The sequence below is a fragment of the Oryctolagus cuniculus genome, chromosome 11, assembly GCF_964237555.1.
Source record: "Oryctolagus cuniculus chromosome 11, mOryCun1.1, whole genome shotgun sequence".
In the NCBI taxonomy this organism is placed as follows: domain Eukaryota; kingdom Metazoa; phylum Chordata; class Mammalia; order Lagomorpha; family Leporidae; genus Oryctolagus; species Oryctolagus cuniculus.
Window position 1 is genome coordinate 99,070,337 of NC_091442.1, and position 26,432 is coordinate 99,096,768.

At 53.7% G+C, this 26,432-nt stretch overlaps 1 protein-coding gene across 3 annotated transcripts in view; it reads left to right on the top strand.

Moving 5' to 3' along the window:
- ELK3 (ETS transcription factor ELK3) overlaps positions 1-26,432 on the top strand; it is a 70,831-nt gene that overhangs the window by 20,393 nt on the left and 24,006 nt on the right. For all 3 annotated transcript variants that reach the window (XM_070052729.1, XM_070052728.1, XM_070052730.1), the window contains exon 2: positions 4,135-4,343. In XM_070052729.1, coding sequence (XP_069908830.1) covers positions 4,137-4,343 — 207 coding nt within the window. In that variant the 5' untranslated portion in view covers positions 4,135-4,136. The remainder of the gene's footprint in view (positions 1-4,134; positions 4,344-26,432) is intronic.

Sequence of the window (26,432 nt, forward strand, 5' to 3'; positions counted from 1 at the left end):
AGGGTCCAGCTGGGCCTCCGGGATACCCCAGAGCGACTTCTACATGTGGAGACGAGCTTTGGAGGTGCGATGCTGGGCCCACAAGGCAGTATCTCCTGGGCTCCTCTCTGAGTCTGTCACAGGTAGCCGGGATTTCCAACGGGGTAGCTCTGTCAGGTGACTGTAGTCAGGGTCACTGGCGAAGGGACCCGGGTGGAGGAGGGGAGTGAGGCCCATGGTCCCTCCTCCACCTCCGTGGGAGCCAGGTTGCTCACAAGCAATCCCCCGGGGCTCGGGGCTGGTTCCCTGGCTCTGCGGGGTCTGAGTCATGGGGGCGGCTCTGGGCTCCCTGGGTCACAGCTCCTTGCCTGCCTTCCGCTTGGTTTTGAAGTGGCAAGGTCCCTGTGCCTCTCTGGCGGTCCCCTCTCTGCTCTGTGATATTTTTGTCCGCCCTGTTGCTCATGCCCCTGCTTAGCCCTCTGCGGCCTAAGCATAGAGACCCGAACAGCCGGTCACCTCACCACCACCGCCACTCCAGGGGTGTGCTGTCTCGAGTCTAGACATGCTTGACAATTGTGAATGTAGGTGCAAAGAGACTCCCCAGCTAACGGGGGAGTTCTGTTTACTTTCTAAAACGTTTTATTTGAAAGGCAGAATTGGAGGGAGAGACCTATCTTGCCTACTGGTTCACTCACCAAGTGGCTGCAAGAGCTGGAGCTGGGCCAGACTGAAGCCAGGAGCTTCTTCCAGGTCTCCCACGTAGGTGCCAGGGTCATCCTCCACTGCTTTAGCGAGTTGGATTGAAAGTGGAGCAGCTAGGACTCGAACAGGCGCCCATATGGGATGCCAGCACTGCAGGCAGAGGCCTTCTATGCCACAGCGCCGGCCCAGGAGTTCTGCTGAACCAAGACACTGGACACTGTCATTGTTAACTTGCACTGTGGTGGTGCTGTGGAACAACCAGTCCTGCGAGGCACTGGCTGCCAGAGGCATTGATTTTTCTCACAGGCTGGCATAGAGAATGTTGCTGTGGACCGTGGGTGGTGGAGCTGGGCTCTGTGCTCTGGGTTGAGTTCTCGTCAGCCTCATTTGTCTCCTAATGTGGCCACAGCTTCATGGACAGTGCTGGAACGCAGCAGGAAAAGTGCAGACTCAGGCCACCTCTCGAGACTCTGCCTCCAGGATGCCCTGTGGTGACTTCTGCTCGGTGTTGCATTGGCCAGATGGAATCATGTGGCCAAGCTCCAATCAGAGTGCTTCAGAAGTTTGCGGAGGGGTGGGCGTTTGGCCTAGGAGTTCATGTGCTGCTTGCAACACCTACGGCTGCTGTCGGGGTTCCTTGCTTTGAGCCCAGGCTCCTGTTTCCAGTTCCAGCTTCCTGCTAGTGCACACCCTGGGAGGCAGGAGTGACGGGTGAAGTATGTGGGCCCCTGCCACCTTTGTGGGAGACCCAGATTGAGTTCTGGACTCTTGGTCCAGCCCTGGCTATTGTGGTTCACTCCATCTGAGGAGTGAACCAGAGATCTTTCTGCGTCTCTTTCTGCCCTTCAAATAAATAAACTAAAAAAAAAAAGTAAGTTCTTAGAAAATTCTTAATTAAAAGAATAAGTTTATTTTGGTGTATACACTTTTGAAATCATAGGGAAGTGTGTATTATGAGAAAACAGCAGGATTTCAAATTTTTATTTTTGCATCAAAAGAAATGTATCCTTTAATTCCATCTTCCGTGAACTTTCTGATGTGCCGTTGAATCCGTGGGCTGGGAACGAGTACTCCACCCGCTGCAGTGCGGGGCTGCAATCTTACAGAGGTTAGGAGGGAGGCACTGAGAGTGTTGAACCTGGCTGCCAGGGGGTTTCCGAGCCACAGAACACCAGGGAAAGTGGTCCCGGGAAGTACAAGGAGCTCTGGGAGGGGGTTGTCCTGCTCAGGAAAGCCCTCCTACAAAACCCACGGGTAGATGGTTCGCGTCAGTTAGGCTAGGGGTGGCCGTGGCTGGCCACTTTCTTACCTGGCACAGGGGCCAGAGCCCCAGTGACGCCCCCAGCCACACCGCCAAAGCTGGCTTTCTGCCCTCTTGAATAGGTTCCTTTGAGCACTTCAAAGGTAGTTGAAAGCTTGCTGTCCCAAGCATTTGGCCATGAAGACATCAAGCAATCGAGACAGCTGGTAGCAATCCTTAGCACCAGTGCAAGGAGAGGGGTTGGCGGCTCATCCTCTGGGAGCCCGAGTGTGGCTCGCGTAGGCAGCTGGGACCGCTGGCTGCTGGGCAGCCCGGCAGTCCCGATACAAAACCCGGGTGATGCCATCATGGTTTCTGAGCCAACAACGGGAGGGTTTACCGCCTCGCAGATGGAGTGGCCCTGGGCGAGTATCGATGCCTGTCAGGAAGATCCCCTTTAAAGACCCAACATAAAATGCCCAGAGCATCCCCGAGCTGTGTTCTTTGGGCTGAGGGAGAAATCCACGTCGTGGGCGTGTTGTACCCACGTTGCTCGGAGCAAACAATGAGATGCATTCTCCTGGCCGAGCCTGGGAAGGGAAGTGGAAGTGGATGCCTGCGGGGTGACTGTTGTCACGCCTGTTGCTGGGTGGCGAGGGACGGGCCTCATTGTCCGACTCTGAAAGCTGCCCTTTTACAAGCAATGCCTGAGAGGAGCGGTGGAGTTGGCAAAAATCTGGCCACCCCGAAGGCTGGCCAGGCACTGGCTCTGGCTCCCGGAGCTCTGCCTCTTCCTCACTGTCCCTTCCTGCCCTGAGGATGGTGGTGTCTGCTTGCTCTGGGAGAGAGGGTCGCTAGGTCTCCCTGCGCATGTCCCCCGACCCGCCCAGCCGGGCTTGGGGGCTTCTCCCTGTGCCAGAAGCCAGCTTTCCACTCCGGTTTTCCGTGGCAGCCTCAGTGTCCGCCCCATCATGCCCAGGTCAACGCTGAGGTCTCTTGAGGTGCCCACTTGGGGCAGTTCATCTGTGGTTGAAGCCTTTGAGGCCAGCCTAACCACCCCTTCTTTTTTAACAAAATTTTCATTTATTTGAATGGCAGAGAGAGATTTTCCTATCTGCTGGTTCATTTTCAAAATGACTACAACAGCCGGGACTGGGCCAGGTGGAGGTCGGGAGCCTGGAACTCACTCTGGGTCTCCCACATGGGTGCCAAGGACCCAACTGCTTAAAGCTATTGGCTGCTGGCTCCTGGGGGTACATTAGTAGGAAGTGTAGCTGAGACTTGAACCCAGGCACTGTGCATCCCAAGCAGTGTCCTAACTGCTCTGCTGAGTCTGCATGAACCACACACACCCCTCCCGGCCCCTGCCTTTTCTTTCCTAATTAAGTGAATATTGATAAAGCAAGTGAATTGTTACTTAGAATCCACACACCCATTGCCTCAAAGTCTTCAAGTGCTGAGGAATTCCGGCAGGCTCCTCTCGAGCTGGGTTAGGATGGATACGGAGCTCACTAGTCCCCAACAGCAGGGAACAGTATTTGGGGCAGAAGGAGCAGCACTGGGAAAGCTCACACTGAAGTCTGAACAAAACAATGTCTCTTAGACCTTCCTGTAGAAGCAGGATCCCTGTGCTTGGGATACCAGGGTGTGACCTGCAGCACGGCCGATGCCTGGGAAAGGGAAAAGCTCCTGCATCGGCAACGGCCACCTCTTCAGTTCCACGACTGCCTACTGACTGGGCCCCTGCCGCATGTGGGCCTTGTGCTGGGTTACTGGAGGGCAGCCATAGTACGGAGGGTGACCCCGCAATGTCCCTTCTCAAGGCTCATCAGTGTAGTAGGGAAGGGCAGTCCTACCAGGATATATCATGGACTCCTCACCCCAGGAGGGTGCACTCGGCGGGTAGGGGGTATGGGGGGCCGATAGGCAGGAGTAGACTCTGGTGTTAAGTGGGGCACCTGTGGGTGGGGACTCGCTCTGCAGGGGGTCATGTCAGTCATCCTGGTGGGTTGTTCCCAGCGCGGCGCTCTCACTCGGGGCACATGTGTGGCGAACGTGTTTGAGGATCGCATGGTGTTCTGGGGAGATCTGAATCCTGGCTACTTACGAAGAGGCAGCCAGGAAGGTGGTGGGTGTGGTGTGGCCTGTTGGGGTGGAAGGGAGAGCGGAGGTGGGGAGGCGCCCTGGCTCTGACCCGGCCCCTGTCCCCGCAGGCATGGAGAGTGCAATCACCCTGTGGCAGTTCCTGTTGCAGTTGCTCTTGGACCACAAACATGAGCACCTGATCTGCTGGACGTCCAACGATGGTGAATTCAAGCTCCTCAAAGCCGAAGAAGTGGCCAAGCTGTGGGGACTCCGGAAAAACAAAACAAACATGAACTACGACAAGCTGAGCAGGGCCCTGCGCTACTATTACGACAAGGTAAACCCTGGGCCTTGCGTGCGCCTGTGCTGGGGGTGCAGTGCCCCCTGCCTTGCTGAAGGCGCCGAGGGTGTGCTGTGAATCTTAAGTTGGAAAAAAGGTGGCTTTTTGTTTAGTTTTTGTTTCTGTTTTAAAAATGTAGGGATTTTTTTTTTTTTTTTTTTTGGATGTTATTGTGGGTCAAGTTTTGTTCCCTCTGCATTTCCACTACAGTTTGCTGAAGAACTGTCTCACGATGGAAATAGATGTCAGGGGGTCCCGGGGCTTCCCTGCTGTTGAACTGTTTGGGCAACAGAGTGGATGTGAAAGTCCACGAAGTCTTTATCCCGCCGGGTTTGTAGTTCTCAGTGGCCTATCCAGAGGCCTGATGGCTTGGGCAAACTCACTCTTTCTTTCTTTCTTTCTTTCTTTCTTTCTTTCTTTCTTTCTTTCTTTCTTTCTTTCTTTCTCTCTCTCTCTCTCTCTCTCTCTCTCTTTCTTTCTTTCTTTCTCTCTTTCTTTCTTTCTCTCTTTCTTTCTTTCTCTCTTTCTCTCTCTCTTTCTTTCTCTCTTTCTTTCTCTCTTTCTCTCTCTCTCTCTCTCTCTTTCTCTCTCTCTCTTTCTCTCTCTCTTTCTCTCTCTTTCTCTCTCTCTTTCTCTCTCTCTTTCTCTCTCTCTCTCTTTCTCTTTCTCTCTCTCTTTCTCTCTCTCTCTTTCTCTCTTTCTCTCTCTTTCTCTCTCTTTCTCTCTCTTTCTCTCTTTCTCTCTCTTTCTCTCTCTTCCTCTCTCTTTCTCTCTCTTTCTCTCTCTTCCTCTCTCTTCCTCTCTCTTCCTCTCTCTTCCTCTCTCTCTCTCTTCCTCTCTCTCTCTCTCTTCCTCTCTCTTTCTCTCTCTCTCTCTCTCTCTCTCTCTCTCTCTCTTTATTTGAGAGGGAGAAACAGAGAGGTCTTCCATCCACTGGTTACTTCCCAAGTAGCTGCAACGGCTGGAGCTGGGCCAGGCTGGAACCAGGAGCTTTTTCTGGGTCTCCCACATGACTACAGGGTCCCGAGCACTTGAGCCATCTTCTACTGCTTTCCCAGGCCATAGCAGAGAGCTGGATCGGAAGAGAGCAGCCTGGATATGAACCGGTGCCTATATGGGACAGCAGCGCCATGGGACAGTAGCTTAGCCTACTATGCCACAGTGCCAGCCCCGCATATCTGTTTCTAACAAGTCAGTGCCTGAGTGTACTCGTTTTTAAAATGAACTACTTTTTACTTTTTTCTTTGAGAAGCAGACAAGGACACAGGTCTTTTGTCTGCTGGCTCACTTCCCAGTGCCTACGACAGCTAGGGCTGGGCCAGGCCAAAGCCTGGAGCCCAGAACTCAGTACAGCTCTCCTGTGTGAGTGGTGGGCACCTAACTACTTGAACTGTCACCTGCTGCCCCCCCCCCCTCCGGGTGCAAATCAGTAGGAAACTGGAATGAGGAGTGGAGCTGGGACTCCGACCCAGGTGTTCCAGTAGGGGGTGGGGGTGCTCCAAGGCCAGGTGCCTGCCCCTCCGCGTCCCTGTCGAGGAGATGGGAATCCCATGGTAGCAGTCTCGGGACTGTCCCACTGTCCTGAAGATGCCCTGCTGCTGTGTGACCCATGCTCAGAGAGGCGCCCGGTTAGGTGCGTGGTGCTCACGGCTTCCTGGGAAACTCCCCTAACTGGAAGAAACCGCTTTATCACTTTGAGGTCGGAGATGAGTCGGAGTGCTTTTTCAAGTGCTATATGACAGCATAACTACCAAAACCAGGGCAGTTGGGGTGAGGTTGGGTGCATTTCCGGAGAAACAGTTCCTGTGGCTGCTGGGGCATGAGGACTGCTCTTTGGGATAGCTGGAACTGTTGACCATTTCTGTTTGCATCTGTGGTGGAATTACCTCGCCCCCTGGAGTTGTCCTAATGGTGAGCTTTTGTTCTGGTTTTACGTTGACATTGAAAAGCGAATCAAACACTGATTTAAATATTAGCTCCTGGTCTGTATTTAGCACCTCCCTTCTGTCAGCCTCTTTGGAATTCCAGACATAAGGACTGCACATTTCAGGAAGTGGAGACATCATTAATTATAAAGTGTTGCTTTATGTGATCATAATTGCATGCGATTATGTCATTGAAATGCTAAAGGTGCCTTCCTTTAATGTGGCAGTTAATGAATCCTGACTTAATGCAGAGTCCTAAGATATAAAAGCGCTGTCTGGGAGGCCCCACATGGTGTTGTGCATTTTCCCCCAGGTTCTGAGTTACCCATAGGACTTGTCCCCCCACCCCCCACCCCAAGGAAAAGCGCCTGTCTTGCCTGCTGGCCCAGTGCCTGAGCCTGGGGTTGGGAGTAAGAGCCTTCTTACTATTTGGAACCCAGGCATCGCCGTGTGTGGGACTCATTCACCTGCTCCCAAGGCCCTGGGTAGGGGCTGGGGTCCTGTCTCTGCAGAGGGAGGGGTCTCCTAGGGTGCAAATGACTGCGCCAGAGACTGGCAAAGCTGCAGCTGTTTTTGTGTCCTCTCCCCATGGCTAGTCTCTCTTAAGCCAGGAGAGAGCAGATTTGTTGCCTTCGGTCACCAGGTTCCAGGTGGGCAGTCAGGCTGTCCCAGGCTCCTTCCAACCTTAGATGCCTTTGGGCATTATCACAAATCCAAGCGAACACCACGTGCCAGACTGAACCCAAGATCTGGGCTCCACGAAAGCAACATGGCCTTCTGCCAGCCTTGTCCACTTCCACCCCCTGCCGCAGGATCTTTGAGCAGCCTTTGAGTGGCGAGCTGAAGCCCACATCCCAGGGAGGGCAGGACTGCTACAACTCCCCAGGCAGGAGCGGCCTGTTGTCCAGGTGTACCATGTCCAGGCTTGGCCACCAGAAGCAGATGAGCTGCGTGTGGGCACACCACGCTTACGGGACAGCTCGAGTCTCCCTAATGCATGCTCTCAAGGACGTAAGACGAAGTCCTATTCTGTTCCTGTAACAAAAGACCTGATGCTGAGTACCTTATAAAGAAAAGCTGCACTTAGCTCACAGTTTTGGAGATACTCAGGAACTTGGATGCACCGTCTTGGTCTGATGAGGGCCCCATTGGTTGCATCACAGCCTGGAGGGAGCCATCATGGTAGGTGCAGGAGAGAGAATTTCTTTTTAAATTTTTAATTTTTTAATTTTTTGAAAGATTTATTTATTTTGAAAGGCAGAGTTACAAAGAGGCAGAGAGAGAGAGAGAGAGAGAGAGAGAGAGGTCTTCCATCCACTGGTTTACTCTCCAGTTGGCCACAATGGTCGGGGCTGCACAGATCCAAAGCCAGGAGCTTCATCTGCGTCTCCACGTGGGTGCAGGGGTCTCAGGCACATTAGCAGGGAGCTGGATTGAAAGTGGAGCAGCGGGACTCGAACTGTCACCCACATGGGATGCCGGCGTCACAGGTGGCAGCTTTACCCGCTGTGCCACAGCACCAGCCCTGGAAGTTCTTGCCTTAGTGCAAGAAAGAATTCAGATGTAAGTGAGGTCGTAAAGCTGAATGAAGAGAAATGCACACGATAGACCAGGCAGGCATTCGTGAAGGACTGGGCGCCCCTCTGGGTTCAGAGCGGAGTTTATGGACGTGGTTATGGGTCCCCTGGTTCTGCTCCCCTCCCCCCCTTCTAGGAATTTGCTGGGTGGGGGTTTTCCAGATGTGGAATTCCTGAGAAATCCTCCCCAGGATCTTGGTGTGAGGGCAGAGGGATTCCCCCAAGCTGCTCCAGGGGAAGGGCTGAAGCCCACCTAAAGGATTACCAAAGAAGGGGGATGACGCGGGGGTCTCGCTACTGTGCCTTCACGGCTGGTTTCTGTGCTCCACTCATGCATTCTCTTTAAAAGGTCTCCTTTTCTCCCCGTTGTCTTCAGCAGCTCTTGTACACACAGGCTGATGCCCTCCTCGCTCCCTTAGCGGTCCCTTCCCAGGGCGGTGCAGCAGTGACCTCGCTGCTTCTCAACAAGCCCCGCCTCTTAGAGGTGCCGCCACCTCCACCGCCTCCACCCTGGGCACCAGGCTTTGGCACAGGAACCCTGCAGGGAAGAGCTCAAACCATGTCCAAACAATAGCAGGCTCCTAAGACAGTGTGAAGGCAAGGGAGGCAGGGGAGAAGAAAGGGGGAGGGTAAGAGGGGATGAGGAGGAAGGGAGGAGGCGAGGAGGAAAGAGGAAGAGGAGGAGGAAGGAGAACGTCAGAGCAGATGGCAGAAGCTAGCCTGCGTTCCCTGTGGCTATTTCCTTCTTTGAGTTTTGCCAGGGAACGGCGTGGAATTGCCAGTACTGACCATGCTGACGCACGCAGAGTGCAGCTGAAGTGGTTGGGTGTCTGAGAGCTGGGTTTGTGCGTGGTCTGTGAACGTGAAGCCAGGGCCCCGTGCGTGTGTCTCGCTGTTTCTCAGCGCTCCCCATCTGCCTCTCTCCGTCCTCTGCTTCCTCGCTCAGTAGCTGTCTGCAGCAGGCATTGGCAGGCACCCTCGCGCCGGCCACATCCTTCTTCCTGTCGCCTTGGGGGTCCCCCACTGGCCCTGTGTGACCCTGGGTTTGTCCTAATAGGGAAGTTTTCCCTCCAGAGTGAGCAGGCGTGAGAAGAGCATGGTTTTTCCATGTCACAGGCTGTGTTTCTAGCTCATTCCAGAATATTAAAAGTGGACAGAGGGGAAGAATCTGGAAACTGCAGCAGCACCTGCGGGAGAGTGCCCAAGCTCCCGCGTTCATGATTCTTCCAAAACCGCACCCCCTGCCCTGCGGATTACGACAGCCACGTGGTTGACAGCTTCATCTCTGGGTTTCGATCCAGTGCCATGACTGTGTGGGTGTTGGCTTAATCACTCTGGGTCTCAACTTCCTTTTTCTGTAAAATGGGTCTAAGTCGTCGTGTCCACCCTGGGGGTATGATGGGATGAGCTGTGTGAACGCATGCGCAGTGCAGAGAACAGTGCCCAGGTCATGCAGGTACAATGCAGCATTGATCGGAGTAGTAAGACAGGAAATATGAGGGTATTTCAAAAGCTCATGGAAATTGGAATTAAAAGATAAGTTTATTTTGGTTTAAAATATTGAAATCCGTGCAAAAAAAAGTTCATGAAAAATGCATGTGACGAAAAACTGGATTTCTAATTTTTTTAATCTTTAATTCCATTTTTCCGTGAATTTTTGAAATACCCTCATGACATTTTCTCTATAACTAAGTTGAAAAATTGACAAATGCAGAGAAGAAAAATGAAAACCTTGGCACTTTGTTCCTGCACAGGCCTCAGAGGTGGGCAACACTGGATCCTGGGTACAGTGGCTCTCTTCACTAAGGAACCGTTGGCAGCACTGTGTATGCTGCTGTTTAATCATGAGGCAAAGGGACAGAGAGAGACAGCCAGGGAGAGCACTCCTGTCTGCTGGTTCACTCTTCAAATGCCCGTGAAGGCCCCTGGCTGGGCCTGAAGCCAGGGCTGGGAAGTCGGGGCAGGTCTGCCACGTGAATGAAGGGCATCCACTTTCCTGAGCCATCACTGCTGTCCCCAGGTCTGCGTGAGCAGGAAGCTGGAGTTGAGAGCCGGGGTGCTTAGGAAACCCAGGGACTCTGACACGGGATGTGGGAGCCTAGGCCAAATTCCTGCTGTATGTTTTTATAAATTTTGAAAATATATTCTCTTTATTTGAAAGAGACAAATAGATATCTCGCATCCATTGGTTCACTCCCCAAATGCCTGCGATAGCCTGGGCTGAATCGGGCTGACTGGGAGTCTGATTCCTCCTACCTGGCTGGCGGGGACCTCATTACTTGAGCCAGCACCTGCTGCCTCCCAGGGTGAGCACTAGCGGGAAGCTGGAGCCAGGAGCAGAGCCGGGACTTGACCCAGGTTCTGATGTGGGATGTGGGAGTCCCCAAGTCAGCTTAACCCCTGCACCCAGCGCCCGCCCTCATCCCCTGTCCTGCCTTTTAAAGCTCAGGCTGCTGTATCACACACTGTAGGTGGCTTCAAACAACAGATGTATTCTCAAAGCTCTGAATGCCAGATGTCTGAAGTCGAGGAGTCGGGCACGGGGCTCGCTGAGACTCTGGGTTCTCGCTTCTTCCCGGCTCCTGGCCGTAGCCGTCAATCATGGTGCCTTGGCTGTGGCTGTGTCACTCAGTCCCCTGCCTCTTTCTCCTTTGTGTGTCTGCCACCAGACCTCCCTGGGCTTCCGAACACCCCAGTCACTGGGTTAGGGCTCACCCTACTGCAGGTCTTCACGTTGCCTTGGTTACATCTGTAAAGACCCGATTTCCAAGTAGGGACACAGTTACAGGTACTAGGGGTTGGGACTGTGATGTATTTTTTTTCTTTTTTTTTTGGGGGGGGGGACACAATCTAACCTATAACACATACGTAGATGAGGAGTATTCAAAAATTTTGTGGAAAATGTGCATTATGAGAAAATGGTGTGTGGATTTCCAATTTTTTTGCTATGAAACTTCTTAATTTATTTTCAAAGATTTATTGAGAGGCAGAGTTACAGACAGAGGGAGAGGCAGAAAGAGGTTTTCCATCCACTGGTTCACTCCCCAATTGGCTGAAACGGCTGTAGCTGGGCCTATCCAAAGCCATGGAGCCAGGAGCTTCTTCTAGGTCTCCATGAGGGTGCAGGGCCCAAGCACGTGGGCCAAACTTCTGCTTTCACAGGCCATCAGCAGGCAGCTGGATCAGAAGAGGAGCAGCCAGGATTTGAACCTGCACCCATATGGGCACTGCAGACTGATGCTTAACCTACTATGGCACAGTGCCAGCCCCTGAAATAAACTTTTAAGTCTGTCTTTTAATTCCATCATTCCATGTACGTTTTGAAGTACCCTCATATTTTCAGTACTGCTGGGCTTTTGTTTACATTTTCAAAATGACACCAAAAGGAAGAGCCTTGGAGTTGGTGGTTGAGCAGATCATTAAAGAAAATGGCTCCTGTGACCTGTGCAGCCACTAGATTGAGCAGCGGGCATGAACCCAGACTCAGCAGCAGGTACAGTGTGGACTCGGTGGCAGGGATGACAGGTACATCGCCATGTGCCAGGTCCCCCGGGTGGAGACAAGGGTGGTTAGGACAAGCCCTGTCTTGCAGACTCGGTGTTCCCAGGACTGCAGTAGTCCCTGCTCTGGGAAAGCAGGTGTCTTTGATGGATGACTAAGTGGACGGAAAAGCCACACCTGATGGCTCCCACCCTGGATTAGTGGTGGCTGAGATCTGGCGTTGGCCTGTGAGGTGCCTTCCTCCTCCTGGGCTTCTGTGGATTCCCTTAAAGCACACGTTAGGAGGGTGTGGTGGGTCAGAGTTTTGCCAGAGGCCTACTTCCTCTGCTTAAGCCCTTTTTTTTTTTTTTTTTTTAATAAAAAGATTTGTTTGTTTATTTGAAATGCAGAGTTACAGAGAGGCAGAGAGAGAGGTCTTCCATTGCTGGTTTTAACTCCCCACATGGCCACAGTGGCTGGAACTGTACTGATCCGAAGTCAGGAGCTTCCTCCAGGTCTCTCACATGGGTGCAGGGGCCCAAGGACTTGGGCCATCTTCCACTGCTTTCCCAGGCCACAGCAGAGAGCTGGATCGGAAGTGGAGCAGCAGGGGACTTGAAATAGCACTCATGTGGGATGCCAGCACTACAGGTGGCGGCTTTACCCATTTTTCCACAGCATCCCCCCCCCCCTTTTAAGTTACTTAAATGTATTTGAGAGGCAGAGACGGAGACAGACTGACAGTGATCTCCCCTCTGTTGGTTCATTCCCACAATGGCCTTCAACCACCAAGGCTGGGCCAGGCAAAAGCCAGGAGCCCACAATTCAGTCCAGGTTTCCTGCATGGGTGGCAGGGACCCAACTGTTTGAGCCACCATCTGCTGCCTCCCAGGGTCTACATTAGCAGGAACCTGGAATCGGGAGCAGAGCTGGGACTTGAACACAGCTCTGATGTGGGATGTGGTGTCTCAACCATTGTCTTTTCCACTAGGCCAAATACCCGTGCCCCCGTCTTAATTTTTGAATCTATCCTCTCAGGGTGCAGAGGGGAGGCCTGTAACTGTCCCTGCCCTCTGCCCCCACAGCTCATGGGCTGGTTCAGAGGGCAGGAGGAGCTACTGGGAATCAAAACAATTTTCACTTCTTCCCTGGTTTGGGGGTGGTTTGTAGTTATATGGCTCATTTCCCCCCCACTTCTGCCTTTTCTTTAGCTACTCCTTTAAAAATAGACTCCTGTGCTCTTCAAGTTCAGCATCTGGGGAGAAGACACGCAAAGTAAAAAAAATAATTTTTTTAAGACTTAATTGTGGGGCTGGTGCTGTGGTGTAGTGGGCTAAGCTTCCGCCTGTGGCGCTGGCATCCCTGTGTCCCAGCTGCTCCTCTTCCAATCCAGCTCTCTGCTTCTGGCCTGGGAAAGCAGTGGAAGACGGCCCAAGTCCTTGGGCCCCTGCACCCACATAAAAGACCCGGAAGAAGCTCCTGGCTTCGGATCGGTCCAGCTCCAGCGGTTGCGGCCATTTGGGGACTAAGCCAGTGAATAGAAGACCTTTCTCTCTGTCTCGCCCTTTCTCTACTGTGATGCTACCTCTCAAATTAAAACAAACATCTTTAAAACTTACTTGTTTGAAAGGCAGAGTGTCAGAGTGTGCACTTCCATCCACTGGTTCACTCCCCAAATGTCCACAACAGCCAGGGCTGGGCCAGGCTGGAGCCAGGAGCCAGGGGCTCCACCCAGGTCTCCCACGTGGCTGGCAGGGACCCAAGGACTTGGATCATCCTCTGCCTCCACGATGCATTAGCAGGAAGCTGTACCTGCACAGAGTAGCCAGAACTCAAGCCAGGCATTCCAGTAATGGACCCGGGCTAACTTGCTGTGCCATGGTGCTTACCCTGCAAAGCAGTTGTTAATAGAGTACTTCCTGGAAAGCGCCCGTGTTGCCATGAGCAGAGGGGAGGGGACCAGAGGCAGAGGAAGGCCTCTGGAGGTCAGGGCCCTCTACCTGGGTCTTGAGGAGTGAAAATGAGTTTACCAGGCTGAACAAAGAACGGCTGTGCCGCGAGGGGAGTGCAGGGGAGTGGGGAAGAGTTTGGCTTCTCAGAGCACACAGGGTCTGTCTAGGGGAAGCAGGGGAGTGAGTGGGGGCGGAGCATGGGGTGCACACTGCTGAGGAACTGGAATGTGATGGGGGTGAAAGCAAGAGACTGCGATGACCAGGTTTGCATTTCAGAAATAAAAACCTGTGTCTCCTATTTTTTTTTTTTTAAGATTTATTTATTGGAAAGGCAGAGAAATATTTTTCCATCCACTGCTTCGCTCCCCAAATGGAGCCAGGAGCTTGGAGCTTTCTCTGGGTTTCCCATGTGGATAGCAGGGACCCAAGCCCTTGGGCCGTCCTCCTCTGCTTTCCCCAGGCACATCGGCAGGGAGCTGTGTCCAAAGTAGAGTAGCCAGGACTCAAACCAGTGCCCGTGTGGGACGCCGGGACCGCAAGTGGTGGCTTAACCCGCTGTGCCACAGCGCTGGTCCTTCCTCTTCTGTTCTCGGCGTTGATCATTTCACACTCTCCCCCACAGCCCTGATCTTGGCCAGTTACCACGGTTTTTTTGCCTGTTGGTCATGGTGGCCTCATCACATCTCCGCCTGGGGGGCCGGTGAAACCGCGATGGCGGAGCCTGGCAGTCACATAAGGCGGACACGGTCTTCTGCAGACTCCAGGCTGCTGCAGAGACCTGGAAGCCTACCCACTCCCTCGTCCGTTTCCGTCCAACAGACCTTTTGTCCTCGTTGTTGTTGGCAGTGAACATTCATCCCCCGGGGAGGCCAAGAGCTCTGCCAGCTCGCCTCTCGTCGAGAGATGAAAATGGTGATAGGACGAGAAATCCGCCCGTCTCCACAGCAACCTCTCGGCTTATCCTCACCGTGTACTGCGTGGTCTCCACTTAATTGGAAGGGCTGAGGGGGAGAACAGTGAAGACAAAGTTGTTGGCAGCATATTCCTGGAAGTGGGACGCGGCACCTTCTTAACTTAATTGGGTAATTCATTTTAAATTGGGTGTGCAATCACAACAGGAAAATGTGATGTTAATAATACATATCTGAGGTCCGCTGCCTGTCTTGTTTGAAAGGCACAGAAAGGAAAAGGGGCAGAGCTCCTGTCTGCCGGCTTACTCCCTGAGTGCCCACAATGGCTGGGGCTGGGCTAAGCCAAAGGCAGGAGCTGGCAGCTCAGGCCAGGTCAGAGACCCAGTTATTGAACGATGCCGCCTCCCAGGGTGTACATTAGCAAGAAGCTGGAATTGGAAGCAGAACCAGGACTCGAACTCAGGCCTCTGATACAGGATGTTTTATGTCTTGAAAGGGCTGCTGCCCAGCCTTGGGTCTGAGTGGTGACAGCCTGGGGCGTCTTACTCAGTGTCCTTTTTTCCCCTTTGGATCCTATCAGCTGCTCAGATGGTTTGAAGTTAAACAGATGGCAACTGGGCTCTTGCCTAGGGGCAAGGGGATAACCAGGGCCTCCTTGCCAGCCGTTGGTCCTGGAATCTGCCTGGAGACCTGCAGAGTGGCCAAGCTGCCTCCTGGAGGTCTTCCAGTCTGGTCACCTTGCCCTAGGAGACAGAGACCAGCCGGCATGAAGGGCTGGGGTGGGGGCTGCGGGCCCGGAGTGTTGCTTGGGGCCACTGCCCAACTTGCACTTGCCCCGTAGCCAGCTTGCCCCCAAATAGGGCAGTTGCTAAGAAACAGCTGAGCCGCAGTCTGGGGAGCCCCATCCATGCTGTGTCGATGAGGATGCTTCGCACTCGGCGCTCCACTGCCAACGCTCCATCAGCTTTGCCAAACCCGCTGACGTCAGGCTGCTGCCCAGCCCCCTCACCGAGTCTGCATTGGCCAGCACAGACGCTCCTGCTACAGAGCTTTTAGCTGCAGGGAAATGTAGTGGTTATGTAGATGCACCGGCAAAATCATAACACCCCCCGCCCACGCTCCGCCCACAGCCCCAGCTGCTGTGCACAGCCTCTTCCCCACCTCCCGCCTGTGCTCTGACAAGTTTATCTCTGTCCCCACCCTAGATTGGTAATGGGGCTGGGCAGGGGTGGGGGTGCCAGGGGACCTCACATAGGCAGAGGCAGAGCGTTTGGAGCTTGGCACTTCACTAGGTGGTTTTGCACGTGTTTTACACGTGCCTCACTCATGAGGCACCTGACACGTGGTCAGTGAATGTGCCCATTGTAGAGGTGGGGATGCTGAGGCTGGGAGGGGTTTAAGCAACAGACCCAAGGTGAAGCCGCTGGCCGGTGGCAGAGGGCTCAGCCTGGGAGGCTTGATCCCAAGGTCTGTGTTTAGGATCACGGGAGTGATCGAGGATTGTACAGTGGCCGAGCCAGGGGCCTGCATTCCTGCTGGTGTTGATGACTCCCCAGGGGCACAACGGATGACTCCGCAGCACAGCCCAGGGTGCCCAGCTGCTTGCAGAGAGATGAGATGGCCCCCAACACTTCAAGAATTTATTTCTACTTTATCTGAAAGGTAGAGCTCCATCTTCCATCTGCTGAGCCACTCCCCAGATGTTTGCAACAGCTGGGGCTGGGCCAGGCTGAGTCAGGAGCCTAAACCCATTGTGGGTCTCCCATGTGGGTGGCAGGGACCCAAATGCTTGAGGCATCACCTTGTGTTGCATGTTAGCAGGGTGAGAGGTAGAGCTTGGACTTGAACCAGGCGCTTTGGTATGGGATGCAGGCGTCCCAGGCGGCATCTTGACTGCTGGGCTCATCTCTGGCTCCCAGAATTAAAAGTAAAAATTAGAAGTATGTATACACACTATTCCCATCTGCTGGGTCTCTCCCCAAATACCTGCACTGGCCCTGAGTCAGGAGCTGGGAACTCCTCATTGGTGGCAGGAAGTCGGTCATTGGAGCCCTCACTATTGCCTCCCAGGGTCTGCGTTAGCAGGAAGTTGGAGTCCAGAGCCAGGACTGGCTGTTGGACCCAGGTACTCCGACGTGGGACACTACTAGGCTGAAGGCCTGCCCCGCTGCCCCCCAGTTCTGTGAGCCAGCTCAGCACCTGAGTCGTGGCTCTGGCGGCCCAAGAGGTCACCACGTTTCCAGGAGTTGCTTCCTCAAGCCAGATGGGAGCGCGGCGCTCTCGGCTCGTGCACCTCCCCGGCTCCCAGTGGCCTCCAGAATAGACTACCCAGTCCCAACCCGACTGCCTCCGCCTTGGTCCCCCAGACCCTGGCGCCCTACCTGCCTGGCCCCTCACAAGCCTCCAGCCCTCCTCTAAGCTCCTCTCTGTCTTCAGCTCCTGCAGCTAGTGCTGCCGCCTTGGGGGCGGACTTCACTGATGGCTGCCCCTCCCAGAGGGGGCCTGGTTTCTCCTGCAGTCATTGGGTCTACCCTGCCTTCCCACTTCCCAGTGTCCCCGCTGTGCCTGGGCGTGGTGATGCCAAACCCGATGCACATAGGAGGGGCAACCGGAACACCAGCAGCCGTCCTCGTCCACAGCGTGGACAGCAGCCTGGCGTCCCGGAACTGCCTGCCCTGCCTACCCGCCTTTAGCAAGTGAGGGCCCTGGAGGGGAGGGGCGTGTCCAGGAGGTGGCAGAGACAGGATGAGGGCGTACTCCCTGGCGATCTGACTCCCCGCCGCCCTCCCTGCGCCGTCTGCCAGGAGCCCAGCTGGTCACTGAATACAGCAAGGTGGTTGTAAGTGGCTCCCCTCCGGGAGCAGGTTTCACGTTCTACTTTATGGAGTAAAACTATAGTGTTTAAAGAGCCAGGAGGGAGACGAGACTCCCCGTGCTGTGGGCTGGATGACGCTTTGAGGTGCAGGGTGAGCTGCCTGGGTCCTGCTGGGCTCTTCTCCCATGCAGCGTGCCCGGGGCACCGCACCCGATTGCATCCTGGCCATATCTGGGGAGATGCTTCCCTCTGCAGCCTAGCTGTACCAGGCACGCTGCAGTGAACACCCCGATCCTAGGAGCGCCGCCCCCAGGAGTCGGCGCCGTGGGAGCCAGAGCCCCAGTTCTTTATTGGCAGCATCTGATTCTTGGAAGGTTGCAGTAGGGCCTGAGTGTGAGCGGACACACTCCAGAATGAAGCTGCAGACAGAGGCCGGCCCAGGCTCTGCCTAAGCCCAGGCTGAGCAGTCCAGGGGCAGCCACGGCCCAGGCCTCCCTGCTCCACCTGCACAGAGAAGCCACTGGGGCAGGAGGGTGTGTCTCCATCTCCTGCGGCAGCTGCACTTGACCACAGACTACAGCATGGGAGCAGAAGTCAAGGTGTAGGCAGGCCACGCCCCCTCTGAAGGCTCCTCCCGCCTCTCCCAGCTTCTGAAGCTGTCCGTGGTCCTTGGAGCTCTTTGGCTGCTGGCTGCAACCTCCGTCCTTTCAGGGTCTCTCTCCCTGTGTGTCTGTGCCCCCTTCTGGAAGGACAGCAGTCCCGGGGTTTGGAGCCGGATGAATCCATCTTGCCATCCTGAACTCATTCTGTCTGCAAAGGCCCTGCTGCTGCTAAGGCCCACACGGAGGTTCTGGTGGCTTGGACTTGGGGGGCCCTGTGCAGGTCACGGCAGGGGGAGCCTGGCTGGTTGAGAAGCAGCTCAGGCTGATGGGGCCAAGGGGCCCCTTCTCTAAGATGCTCCCTGGGGCGCAGGTTGTGGGGACCCCGGCTCCGACCCCTCCGCAACACAGCCCAGGGTGCCCCGCTGCTTGCTCGGGGTCCCCTCTGGCTGAAAGAGCAGGAGGCGCAGGCAGCGCTTGAGGGAGAGCCGCCAGGCTCCTTGCTTTGCTGTTGGCTCCTCGCGGTCTAGCCGGGAGCCCTCTGTAGCAAAGGGACCGCCTTGGCCTGCTAAGGAGGAGGAGCTCTGAGCGTGCCTGTTACAGGGATGACTTGTCCTAACTCTGGAGAGATGACAGTTCGGGTTTTCAGTGACGAGAGAATGAGTCAGGTCGTGGTCTGGACAGGAGCCCAGCGTGAGGAGCCTCTGCTGCTTACTGGTAGTGTGGACTTGGTTTGGAGCCTCGCAGCTTCCATCTGTAAAATGGGATTCAGGGTGTTGTGAGGCTTACACAAGACCCTGTGGCAGTCCCCTCAGTAACCCATAAAGGGAGGTGTCCAGGTAAGGGATTTTGACTTCTCAAAGGCAGATGAAAACAAAAAGGTAGGGATGTTAATATAGATGATCTCTGAGAAAACAAGGAGGTCAGGTGTTTTTATTCCCATTTTAGGGGTTGGTAAACTGAGGCCCATAGAAGTTCAGATTCTTTCCCAGGGCCACAGTAGGCAGAGAGGCTGGGATTCAAACCCAGATCTGTCCCTGTGCCAACATTGGCTCCCTATAACATCTGGGCTGGCCCTCAGGGCTCCTGGCCTGTGCCCATCGTGAGAGCCAGTGCTCAGAGGACTGGGTCAGTGGGGCCACGCCAGGCTGTGGATGTGGACATCCGCTTCCTGTCCTTTTCCCATCACCCTAGTCTCTTGGCTCTCACGCTCGTGCGAGGTGCCCATACTGCTGCTGTGGGACTGCTGGGTGCCCAGGGCCTCGTGTCCAAATGTCTAGAGTCCACAGTTTATTTTTCTGGTTCAGGAACTAGGGTGATGCTGGCTTCAGCCGTGAGTGGGTTGTGGCAGTTCTCAGGCAAAAGCTGTGTGTCCCGTGCACAGAGCTGGTGGCACAGGCACTCTGCTGCTAGCCCCGCTCGGGCCCTGGAGCACAGACCCTGTGGTCCTGGGGGGTGACCTGAGCAGCAGTCCCTGGGCCAAACACAGCTGCTTCCTGGAAGAGGCTGCGAATAGAATTAGCGCAGGTCTTGACTCTAGGACCTGCTGGGTTCAAACTTCAATTCCATCAGTTGTAAGCTGCATGATCTTGGTCTACAGAGCTTTCTAGAGCCTTTTTCTTCCTCTTTTTTTTTTTTTTTTTTTTTTAAATCTTTGTAGTGTAGCAGGTAAAGCTGCTGCCTCCGGCACCCGTGTGACTATCGCATATGAGCGCCGGTTTGACTCTAAAAGTTGTTCCACTTCTGATCCAGCTCCATGCTAATGTGCCTGGGAAAGCAGTGAATGGCCCAAGTGCTTAGGCCCCTGCATTCAGGTGGAAGACCTGGAGGAAGCTCCTGGCTTCAGCCTGGCCCATCCGCAGCCATTGTGGCCATCTGAGGAGTAAATCAGTGGATGGGGGATCTTTCTCTCTCATTTCTGCCTTTCAAATAGATCTTTTTTTAAAAAAAAAAATTAATTTGACAAAGGATGCATATTTAATAAAAACGTGGGCATGCAGAGAAACAAAAAAAAAAGCCACTGTTACATTTTATTCCACACCTTTTAAGTATTCATAGGAGATTATTTCATTAAAGTAATGGGATTGCCCCATACACACTGCTTTTTTTCACCTGTTTGTAAACAAGTGAAATGTAATCCAGGTGCCATCCTGTGATGGAGCCTTGTGGTATTCCAGGGTAAGGCTCTCCCATTGTGTCACTCCCCACCCCAGGTGGTGGGAAATTGCACGGAGCACACCCCCACACCCCACCCCCATCAAGAGCAGGGACTCTCGCACAAGTGCCCATCATCCGGCGGGGCGGTGTGTGGGGCGGCTGGCAGTTAGTTGGCTGTGCTTGCTTTTCTCCTTTCCCTCAGCCCCTCACCTAGAGGATCTGCCGGGATGAAGAGGGGTGTGCCCCTGTAATTCTGTCGTCCATGTGCCTGCACCACACCTCATCTCCTGGGGTCCCGCTGTGGCCTCCCCGGGAGCCCTGTGCAGGGGCCCTGGCCGAGGCAGACACTGCAAAGCTGGGCCACTGCCTCCCTGTCTTGCAGCCTTGGAGCCTTCTTGAGCCCAGCCGCGGGTCTGGTTAGCGTCTGCCACCCTTGGGAGGGCCTGGCACGGCTGCTCGCGGCTGCTGCTCCCCACTGGCCGCCCTGTACAACCCCAGCCGCAGTTAATTGGATCCTGTGAGGTTTCTGCACTGTGATGTCAAGTGCTGGCTGTGTTAGGCACGGTTGGCCGTAAGCCTTGCGCCTACCTGCTGTCTGAACCCAGCTGAATAAAACATCCTGTCTCCTCTGCTTGGCTGAGAGTGCAAGCCAGGTGTGCCTCCACCGGCTGGGCACATGATGTGACCCACGGTCTCAGACGAAGCAAAGAGAACCTACGCAGTCTTCTACAAGAGTTAATTCTGATGATCACGGTCACGGGGCTGGCGGAGGCGGTGTTTGTGCTTTGTGTGCGCTTCACTGAGCGTGTAAAAATGATGGTGGTGATGCTTATAGCCGGTGTCTGTTACCGGAGTCTCGTGTGTGGGTGTCAGGAGGTCTATTTGAAGCTGTGTGTGGGTTTTCTAATTCAGTGCTCTGAAGCAGCAGGCCGGCCCCCATTTTACAGGTGAGGAAACTGAGGCACATGGCTTGTACTAGGTGAGGGTGGCAGCTCGTATTTATTTATTTGAAAGGCAGAGTGAGAGGGAGGGAGGGAGAGACAGAGACAGAGGTCTTCCATCCTCTGGTTCCCTCCCCAGATGGCTGCAATGGCTGGAACGGGACCTCTCTGTACAGGAGCTTCTTCCGGGTCTCCACGTCAGTACAGGGGCTCAAGCACTTGGGCTGTTTTCCACTGCTTTCCCAGGTGCATTAGCAGGGAGCTGGATTGGAAGTGGAGCAGCTGGAACTCAAACTGGCGTGCATATGGGATATTGGCATCACCGGCAGGGCTTAACCCGCCTCCCCACAGTGCTGGCCCCGAGGGTGGCACTTGAACTCGGGCAGTGACTCCGGAACCTTGCCTTTCATGCAAGCAGCAGCCACCACCCTTACTGTGGGGTTGAGCGGGTATTTACTGGGAAGATCCCCCAGGCTCCAAACCTCCTACCCAGCTCTGCTTCTGGAACTGGGGTGACGAAACGCCCCCGGCGTTTGGTCAGAAGAATCTTGGGCACAGCATTTCTTGTTTGCTTAGGGAGCTGCTGACATCTCTCAACTTTGAGAACAAGGTAGGGAAGTTGCAAGATCAGAGGGCAGGAGTCTTGGGATTTCAGGGAGCCCTGAGCTGGTGGACAGTCAAGGGGAGCAGCCCGTTGCAATGGGGAAACAGGATAGGTCTTGCTCCTCCTGGGACATCAGATCACAGGTCCAGACACACAGAAGCCAGACGCATGACCTTGGATCAAAGCCTGGTGCCAGACAGCAGCAGATGGATGGCCATGAGCAGCCTGCATCCCGCGTTTGCTGAGTCAATAGACAGGTGAAATTACAGGTCACCTGGCTCTCTGGGGAGGGGTGAGGTTTTAGGGGTCTGCCTGTGGCCCCCTGTGTCTGCCAGTGAGAAAATACATGCAGCTGTGTGGACAGAACTCATACACAAGGGGCTGTAACCAGCCACGGACAGTTCTGAGCCTCTGGGCCTCCCTTCTCTACAGTGAGTGAGAGGCTTTCATTCAGCAAACGTTGAGTTCACTTGTTTTAATATCATTCTAAAAGCATCATGGTTAAGAAGGAAAATTCTGAGGGCCAGCATTGTGAGGCAGCGGGTTGAGCTGCTACCTGCATTCCATGTCAGAGCACTGGGTCAGGGCCCAGCTGTTCCACTTTTGCTCCAGCTCCCTGCTAATGTACCTGGGACAGCAGCAGCAGATGGCCCAAGTGCTTGGGTCCCTGCCACCAAATTGGGAGACCCAGATGGCGTTCCAGGCTCCTGGCGTGGGCCTGGCCCAGTCCTAGCTGTTGCAGTAATTTGAGGAGTGAACCTGTAGACGGAACATCGGGACATCTCTCCCTCCCTCTCTCCCTCCCTCCCTCCCTCCCTCCCTCCCCTCTCTCTCTCTCTCTTTCTCTCTCTCTCTTTCTCTCTCTCCCCCTCTCTCTGTAACTGCCTTTCAAATAATAAATACACCTTAAAAAAATAGTAAATTCCACAAGCATCTCATTACTTAGCACCATACATATGTTGTGATTTATGTATACTATAAAATATGTATATGTATTTTACCTATTTAAAATATATGTATTTTAATTATATTTAATAGAAATAGTTTTTCAAAGATTTATTTGAGAGGTAGAGTTACAGACAGTGAGAGGAGAAGACAGAGAGAAAGGTCTTCCTTTCATTGGTTCACTCCTCAGATGGCTGCAACCGCCAGAGCTGCGCTGATCCTAAGCCAGTAGTCAGGAGCTTCTTCCCAGTCTTCCACGCGGGTGCAGGGGCCCAAGCACTTAGGCCATCTTCTACTGCTTTCCCAGGCCATAGCAGAGAGCTGGATGGGAAGAGGGGCAGTCGGGACTAGAACCAGTGCCCATATGGGATGCTGGCACTGCAGGTGAAGGATTCATCCACCATGGTGCCGGTCCCTAGAAATAGTTCTAACCTATTCATGCTCCCACAGTCTCAACATGACAGTGTGGATGCGGTGATTTCAGTGTCTGATTTATTTATTTATATTTATTTTTAGGATTTGTTTATTTGAAAGGCAGAGTGACAGAGTGCTTTATCTACTGGTTCACTCCCCAAATGGCCGCAATGGCCAGGGCTGGGTCAGGCTGAAGCCAGGAGCCTGGAACTCTATCCAAGCCTCCCACACGGATGCAGGGGCCTAACTGTGTGAGCCATTCTCCGCTGCTTTCCCAGACACGTGAACAGGAAGCTGGATTGGAAGTGCAGTAGCTGGGTCTCAAGGGGGATGCTGGTGCTGCAGGTCGTAGCTTAACCTGCTGCACTGCAGCGCCGGCCCCTCTGATCCTTTGCCTGAGGCTGCCCCGGGGGCTCTGTGTTAGGGGGGTGTTGCTTACCCCGTTTCACTGAGTTGATCCCTCCCTTGCCGCGTGTATCCTCACCCCAGATGCTGAGTGGCGAGTTGGCCCTGGTTGTGAATATGCATGTAATGGGATGTCATCGAGAGAGGCTGGCCTCCCTTGTGTCAGGGGAACCAGGTGTGTACAACTGTCTCAGATCTCACTGGAAAGTCACTTGGTTCAGCCAGACCCAGGCCAGCATTTGTCAGGTTGCCAGGCGACTAGAAGCAACAAATACTTGTGAGTCTGGGATAGAAGAGGTGAAAAGCAGACTTTTTCTGAAAATGTTCATCACTCATAATAAGCAGCCTCGCCAAGTGCTGTGGTCCTGGGCCCCCTAAGTTGGTTGGAATCGTGGGATCTCTGTTAGTGGGTCAGGAGTCAGGCTGCCATCTGTCTTCCCCAAGCGCATGCTGCTAATAGAAGATGTGTAGTCTCTGAGCCTCAGTTTCCTCATCCCTCACATGGGGATAATAATAGTCCCAGAGCCTCAGGATTCATGGAGTTGAAGCTTGTCAGGTTCTTAGAACATGGAGCTGGTGCAGGGTGTAGTGGGTAAAGCTGCCACCTGTGGTACTGGCATCCATATGGGCATATGGGCGATAGGGGGAGGGGGATCCTGGCTGCTCCACTTCCAATCCAACCCAGCTCCCTGATAATGCGTGCCTGGGAAAGCAGTGGAAGATGGTTCAAGTGCTTGGGCCCCTGCATCCATGTGGGAGACCTGGAAGAAGTTCCAGGCTCCTGGCTTCTGATAGGCCCAGCTCTGGCCACTGTGGCCATCTGGGGAGTGAATCAGCCGATAGAAGAACTCTCTCTGTCTCTGCCTCTCTGTAACTCTGCCTTTCAAATAAATAAATAAATCTTAAAAAGTTATTAGAACAGAGCTTGATAAATAACATATGCTCACTAAATCATAGCTGTTAAGATTCCTAAACTTTAAGTTTTCTTAGCGAACTGTCTTGGAAGGCAACTTCTCTTCAGAGACCAGAGATAAAAAACATACAAGAGTTCTTCAAAACACTTGTGAAAAATAGAATTTAGTGATATTTTAGTGCAAAATAGTTCTGAAATCCATGCATTTTTTGTATAATACGCATTTCCATGAGCATTTGAAAGATCCCTTGTATGCATGGATTTCACTTTTTTCTTTTTGCACCAAAATTAACTTGGAACTTCATTTGCCATGAATTTTTGAAGTAGCCTTGTATGTGCCACTGATGATAGCCTCCTGAGGTCTGCCCAAAGAGAGGGGAGAAGGGGCTGGCAGTCCAGCTGCCCAGGACCCACACCTCTGAGCCCATGTTCTCGCTAATCCTCTAGCCACAGAGGACTGGCTTCCTTTCCCGTTCCCTGCTGCGAGCAGACATCCCTGGTGCTGAGTTAGGTGTGTGTGCGCACACACACACACACACACACACGGGGCTGCTTTACTCTGACCCCGTGCTGAGTTAGGCGCACACACACACATGAAGCTGCTTTTCTCTCATACATTCTCTCTCTCACACACTCACAGTCACACTCACACACACGGGGCTGCTGTACTCTGACCCCGTGCTGAGTTAGGCATACATACACACACACACACGAAACTGCTTTTCTCTTATACATTCTCTCTCTCTCTCTCTCTCTCACACACACACACACACGGGGCTCCTTTACCCCAACCCAGTGCTGAGTTAGCGCACGTGCGCGTGCATGCGTGCGCATGCGTACACACACACACACACACACACACACACACACAGACGGGGCTGCTTTACCCCAACCCGGTGCTGAGTTAGGCGCACGTGCGCGTGCATGCGTGCACATGCGTACACACACACACACACACACACACACACACACGGGGCTGCTTTACTCTGCCCCAGCCCCATCCCTGCTTGCTGCTGAGTTCCTTCCCAGCCTTCGCTCTGGCAGACGTTGCCAAGTGTCTTCCCCCTCGTCCTGTTTGTCCCTAGGGAAGCAGGACCTGCCCCAGTTCTTTGCAAAGGCTGCTACTGCCTTCTTTTGACTCATGAAGTTGTCCCCATCGCTATGTAAACCCTGCCCCCAACCCAGCAAGAGCAGCTCCTGCAGGCCCCCTCCCAGCACCTCCTTATTTTATATTCACCGTAGGGGTTAGGATGCTACAGTAGTTGCAGTCCAGCTGTTAAAATGCCCACTGTCTTCCTTTTAAACATGTAAAATACTTCAGATTCTTCATGTTCTTTTTTATTTACTTACTTTTTGGCCATCTGGGGAGTGAACCAGAGGTTGGAAGATCTCTGCCCCTCTCTCTCTCTTTACCTTTCTCTCTGTAATCTGCTCCCCCCACCCCCAACCTATGTCAAGGCCCAGCTCTGTCCGAGACTGTCTTTCACTTCCTGCTCATTTTTTTGAGGAGGAAAGAGGTTTTCTGTCACTTTCAGCATGGCCCCAGATTACTTCCTGGTTTGCTCAGGTTATAATCCCCACTCAGACATCATATTGGGAATCTGTATAAAATTGAAGTTTTCTTTTTTTAATTAGTTTACAAGACCTACTAGGATAAATGATTCAGACCATATGGTATCTCTTTTCCTTTTCTCTGTGTAATTATTTAGGCTCTAAAAATTCACCCAATTCAAATGAATGTTTGAACTGCCCGAGGAAAGAAATTTTTTCCCTATGGAAGAAACCATTATTAGCTAAAAACCAAAATACCTAAGAACATTAGCCGGGGGCACATCAACCCTCTGGGCAAGCACGAGGTAGAAACTGAGGCTGGGCAGGTGCGCCCAGAGACACCGCTATTAGTCTGTCCCTGCTGGCACCTGGGTTTCTGAGAAACCCTGTCCAGCCAGGCCCGGGGCTGCCCTGGGCAGAGGCGCCACCCTCGAGGCCCAGGTAGGAGGTTCCACGTTGCTCAGCGGTGGTTTGATGCGGTGCCTGGGCCTCGGTGGTGCTGTTGCGGTCCAGAGTCCAGCACGCGGCCAAAGCCATCGGGGCGCTGGTGCCACGGGAGGTTCCCCTGGGACGCCTGAGTGGGATTTCCTGCGCTGAGAGTGACCATGTGGGTCCTTGCCTTGGAATTCCTCCCAGAGGTGCTCGGCGACATGGTGCCCACCCTCCTGAGGTTGACAGAAGGCAAATCCGACTGCCAAGAGAGAACAGGCTGGCAGGCAGAAGACTTGACTTATGTGTCTTTAGACCCAAATTACGATCCCTCGTCCCCGCCCCCAAGGAAAACTCCCCAATTGAATTAAATTTCATCTCTCTTAAGGGGTGCTTTGATGGTTTCCACCCAGATCCGTGTGGAAATGTGAAAGCGTTGGGTTTTAGAACCGGTGGAGCGTCGTGCCT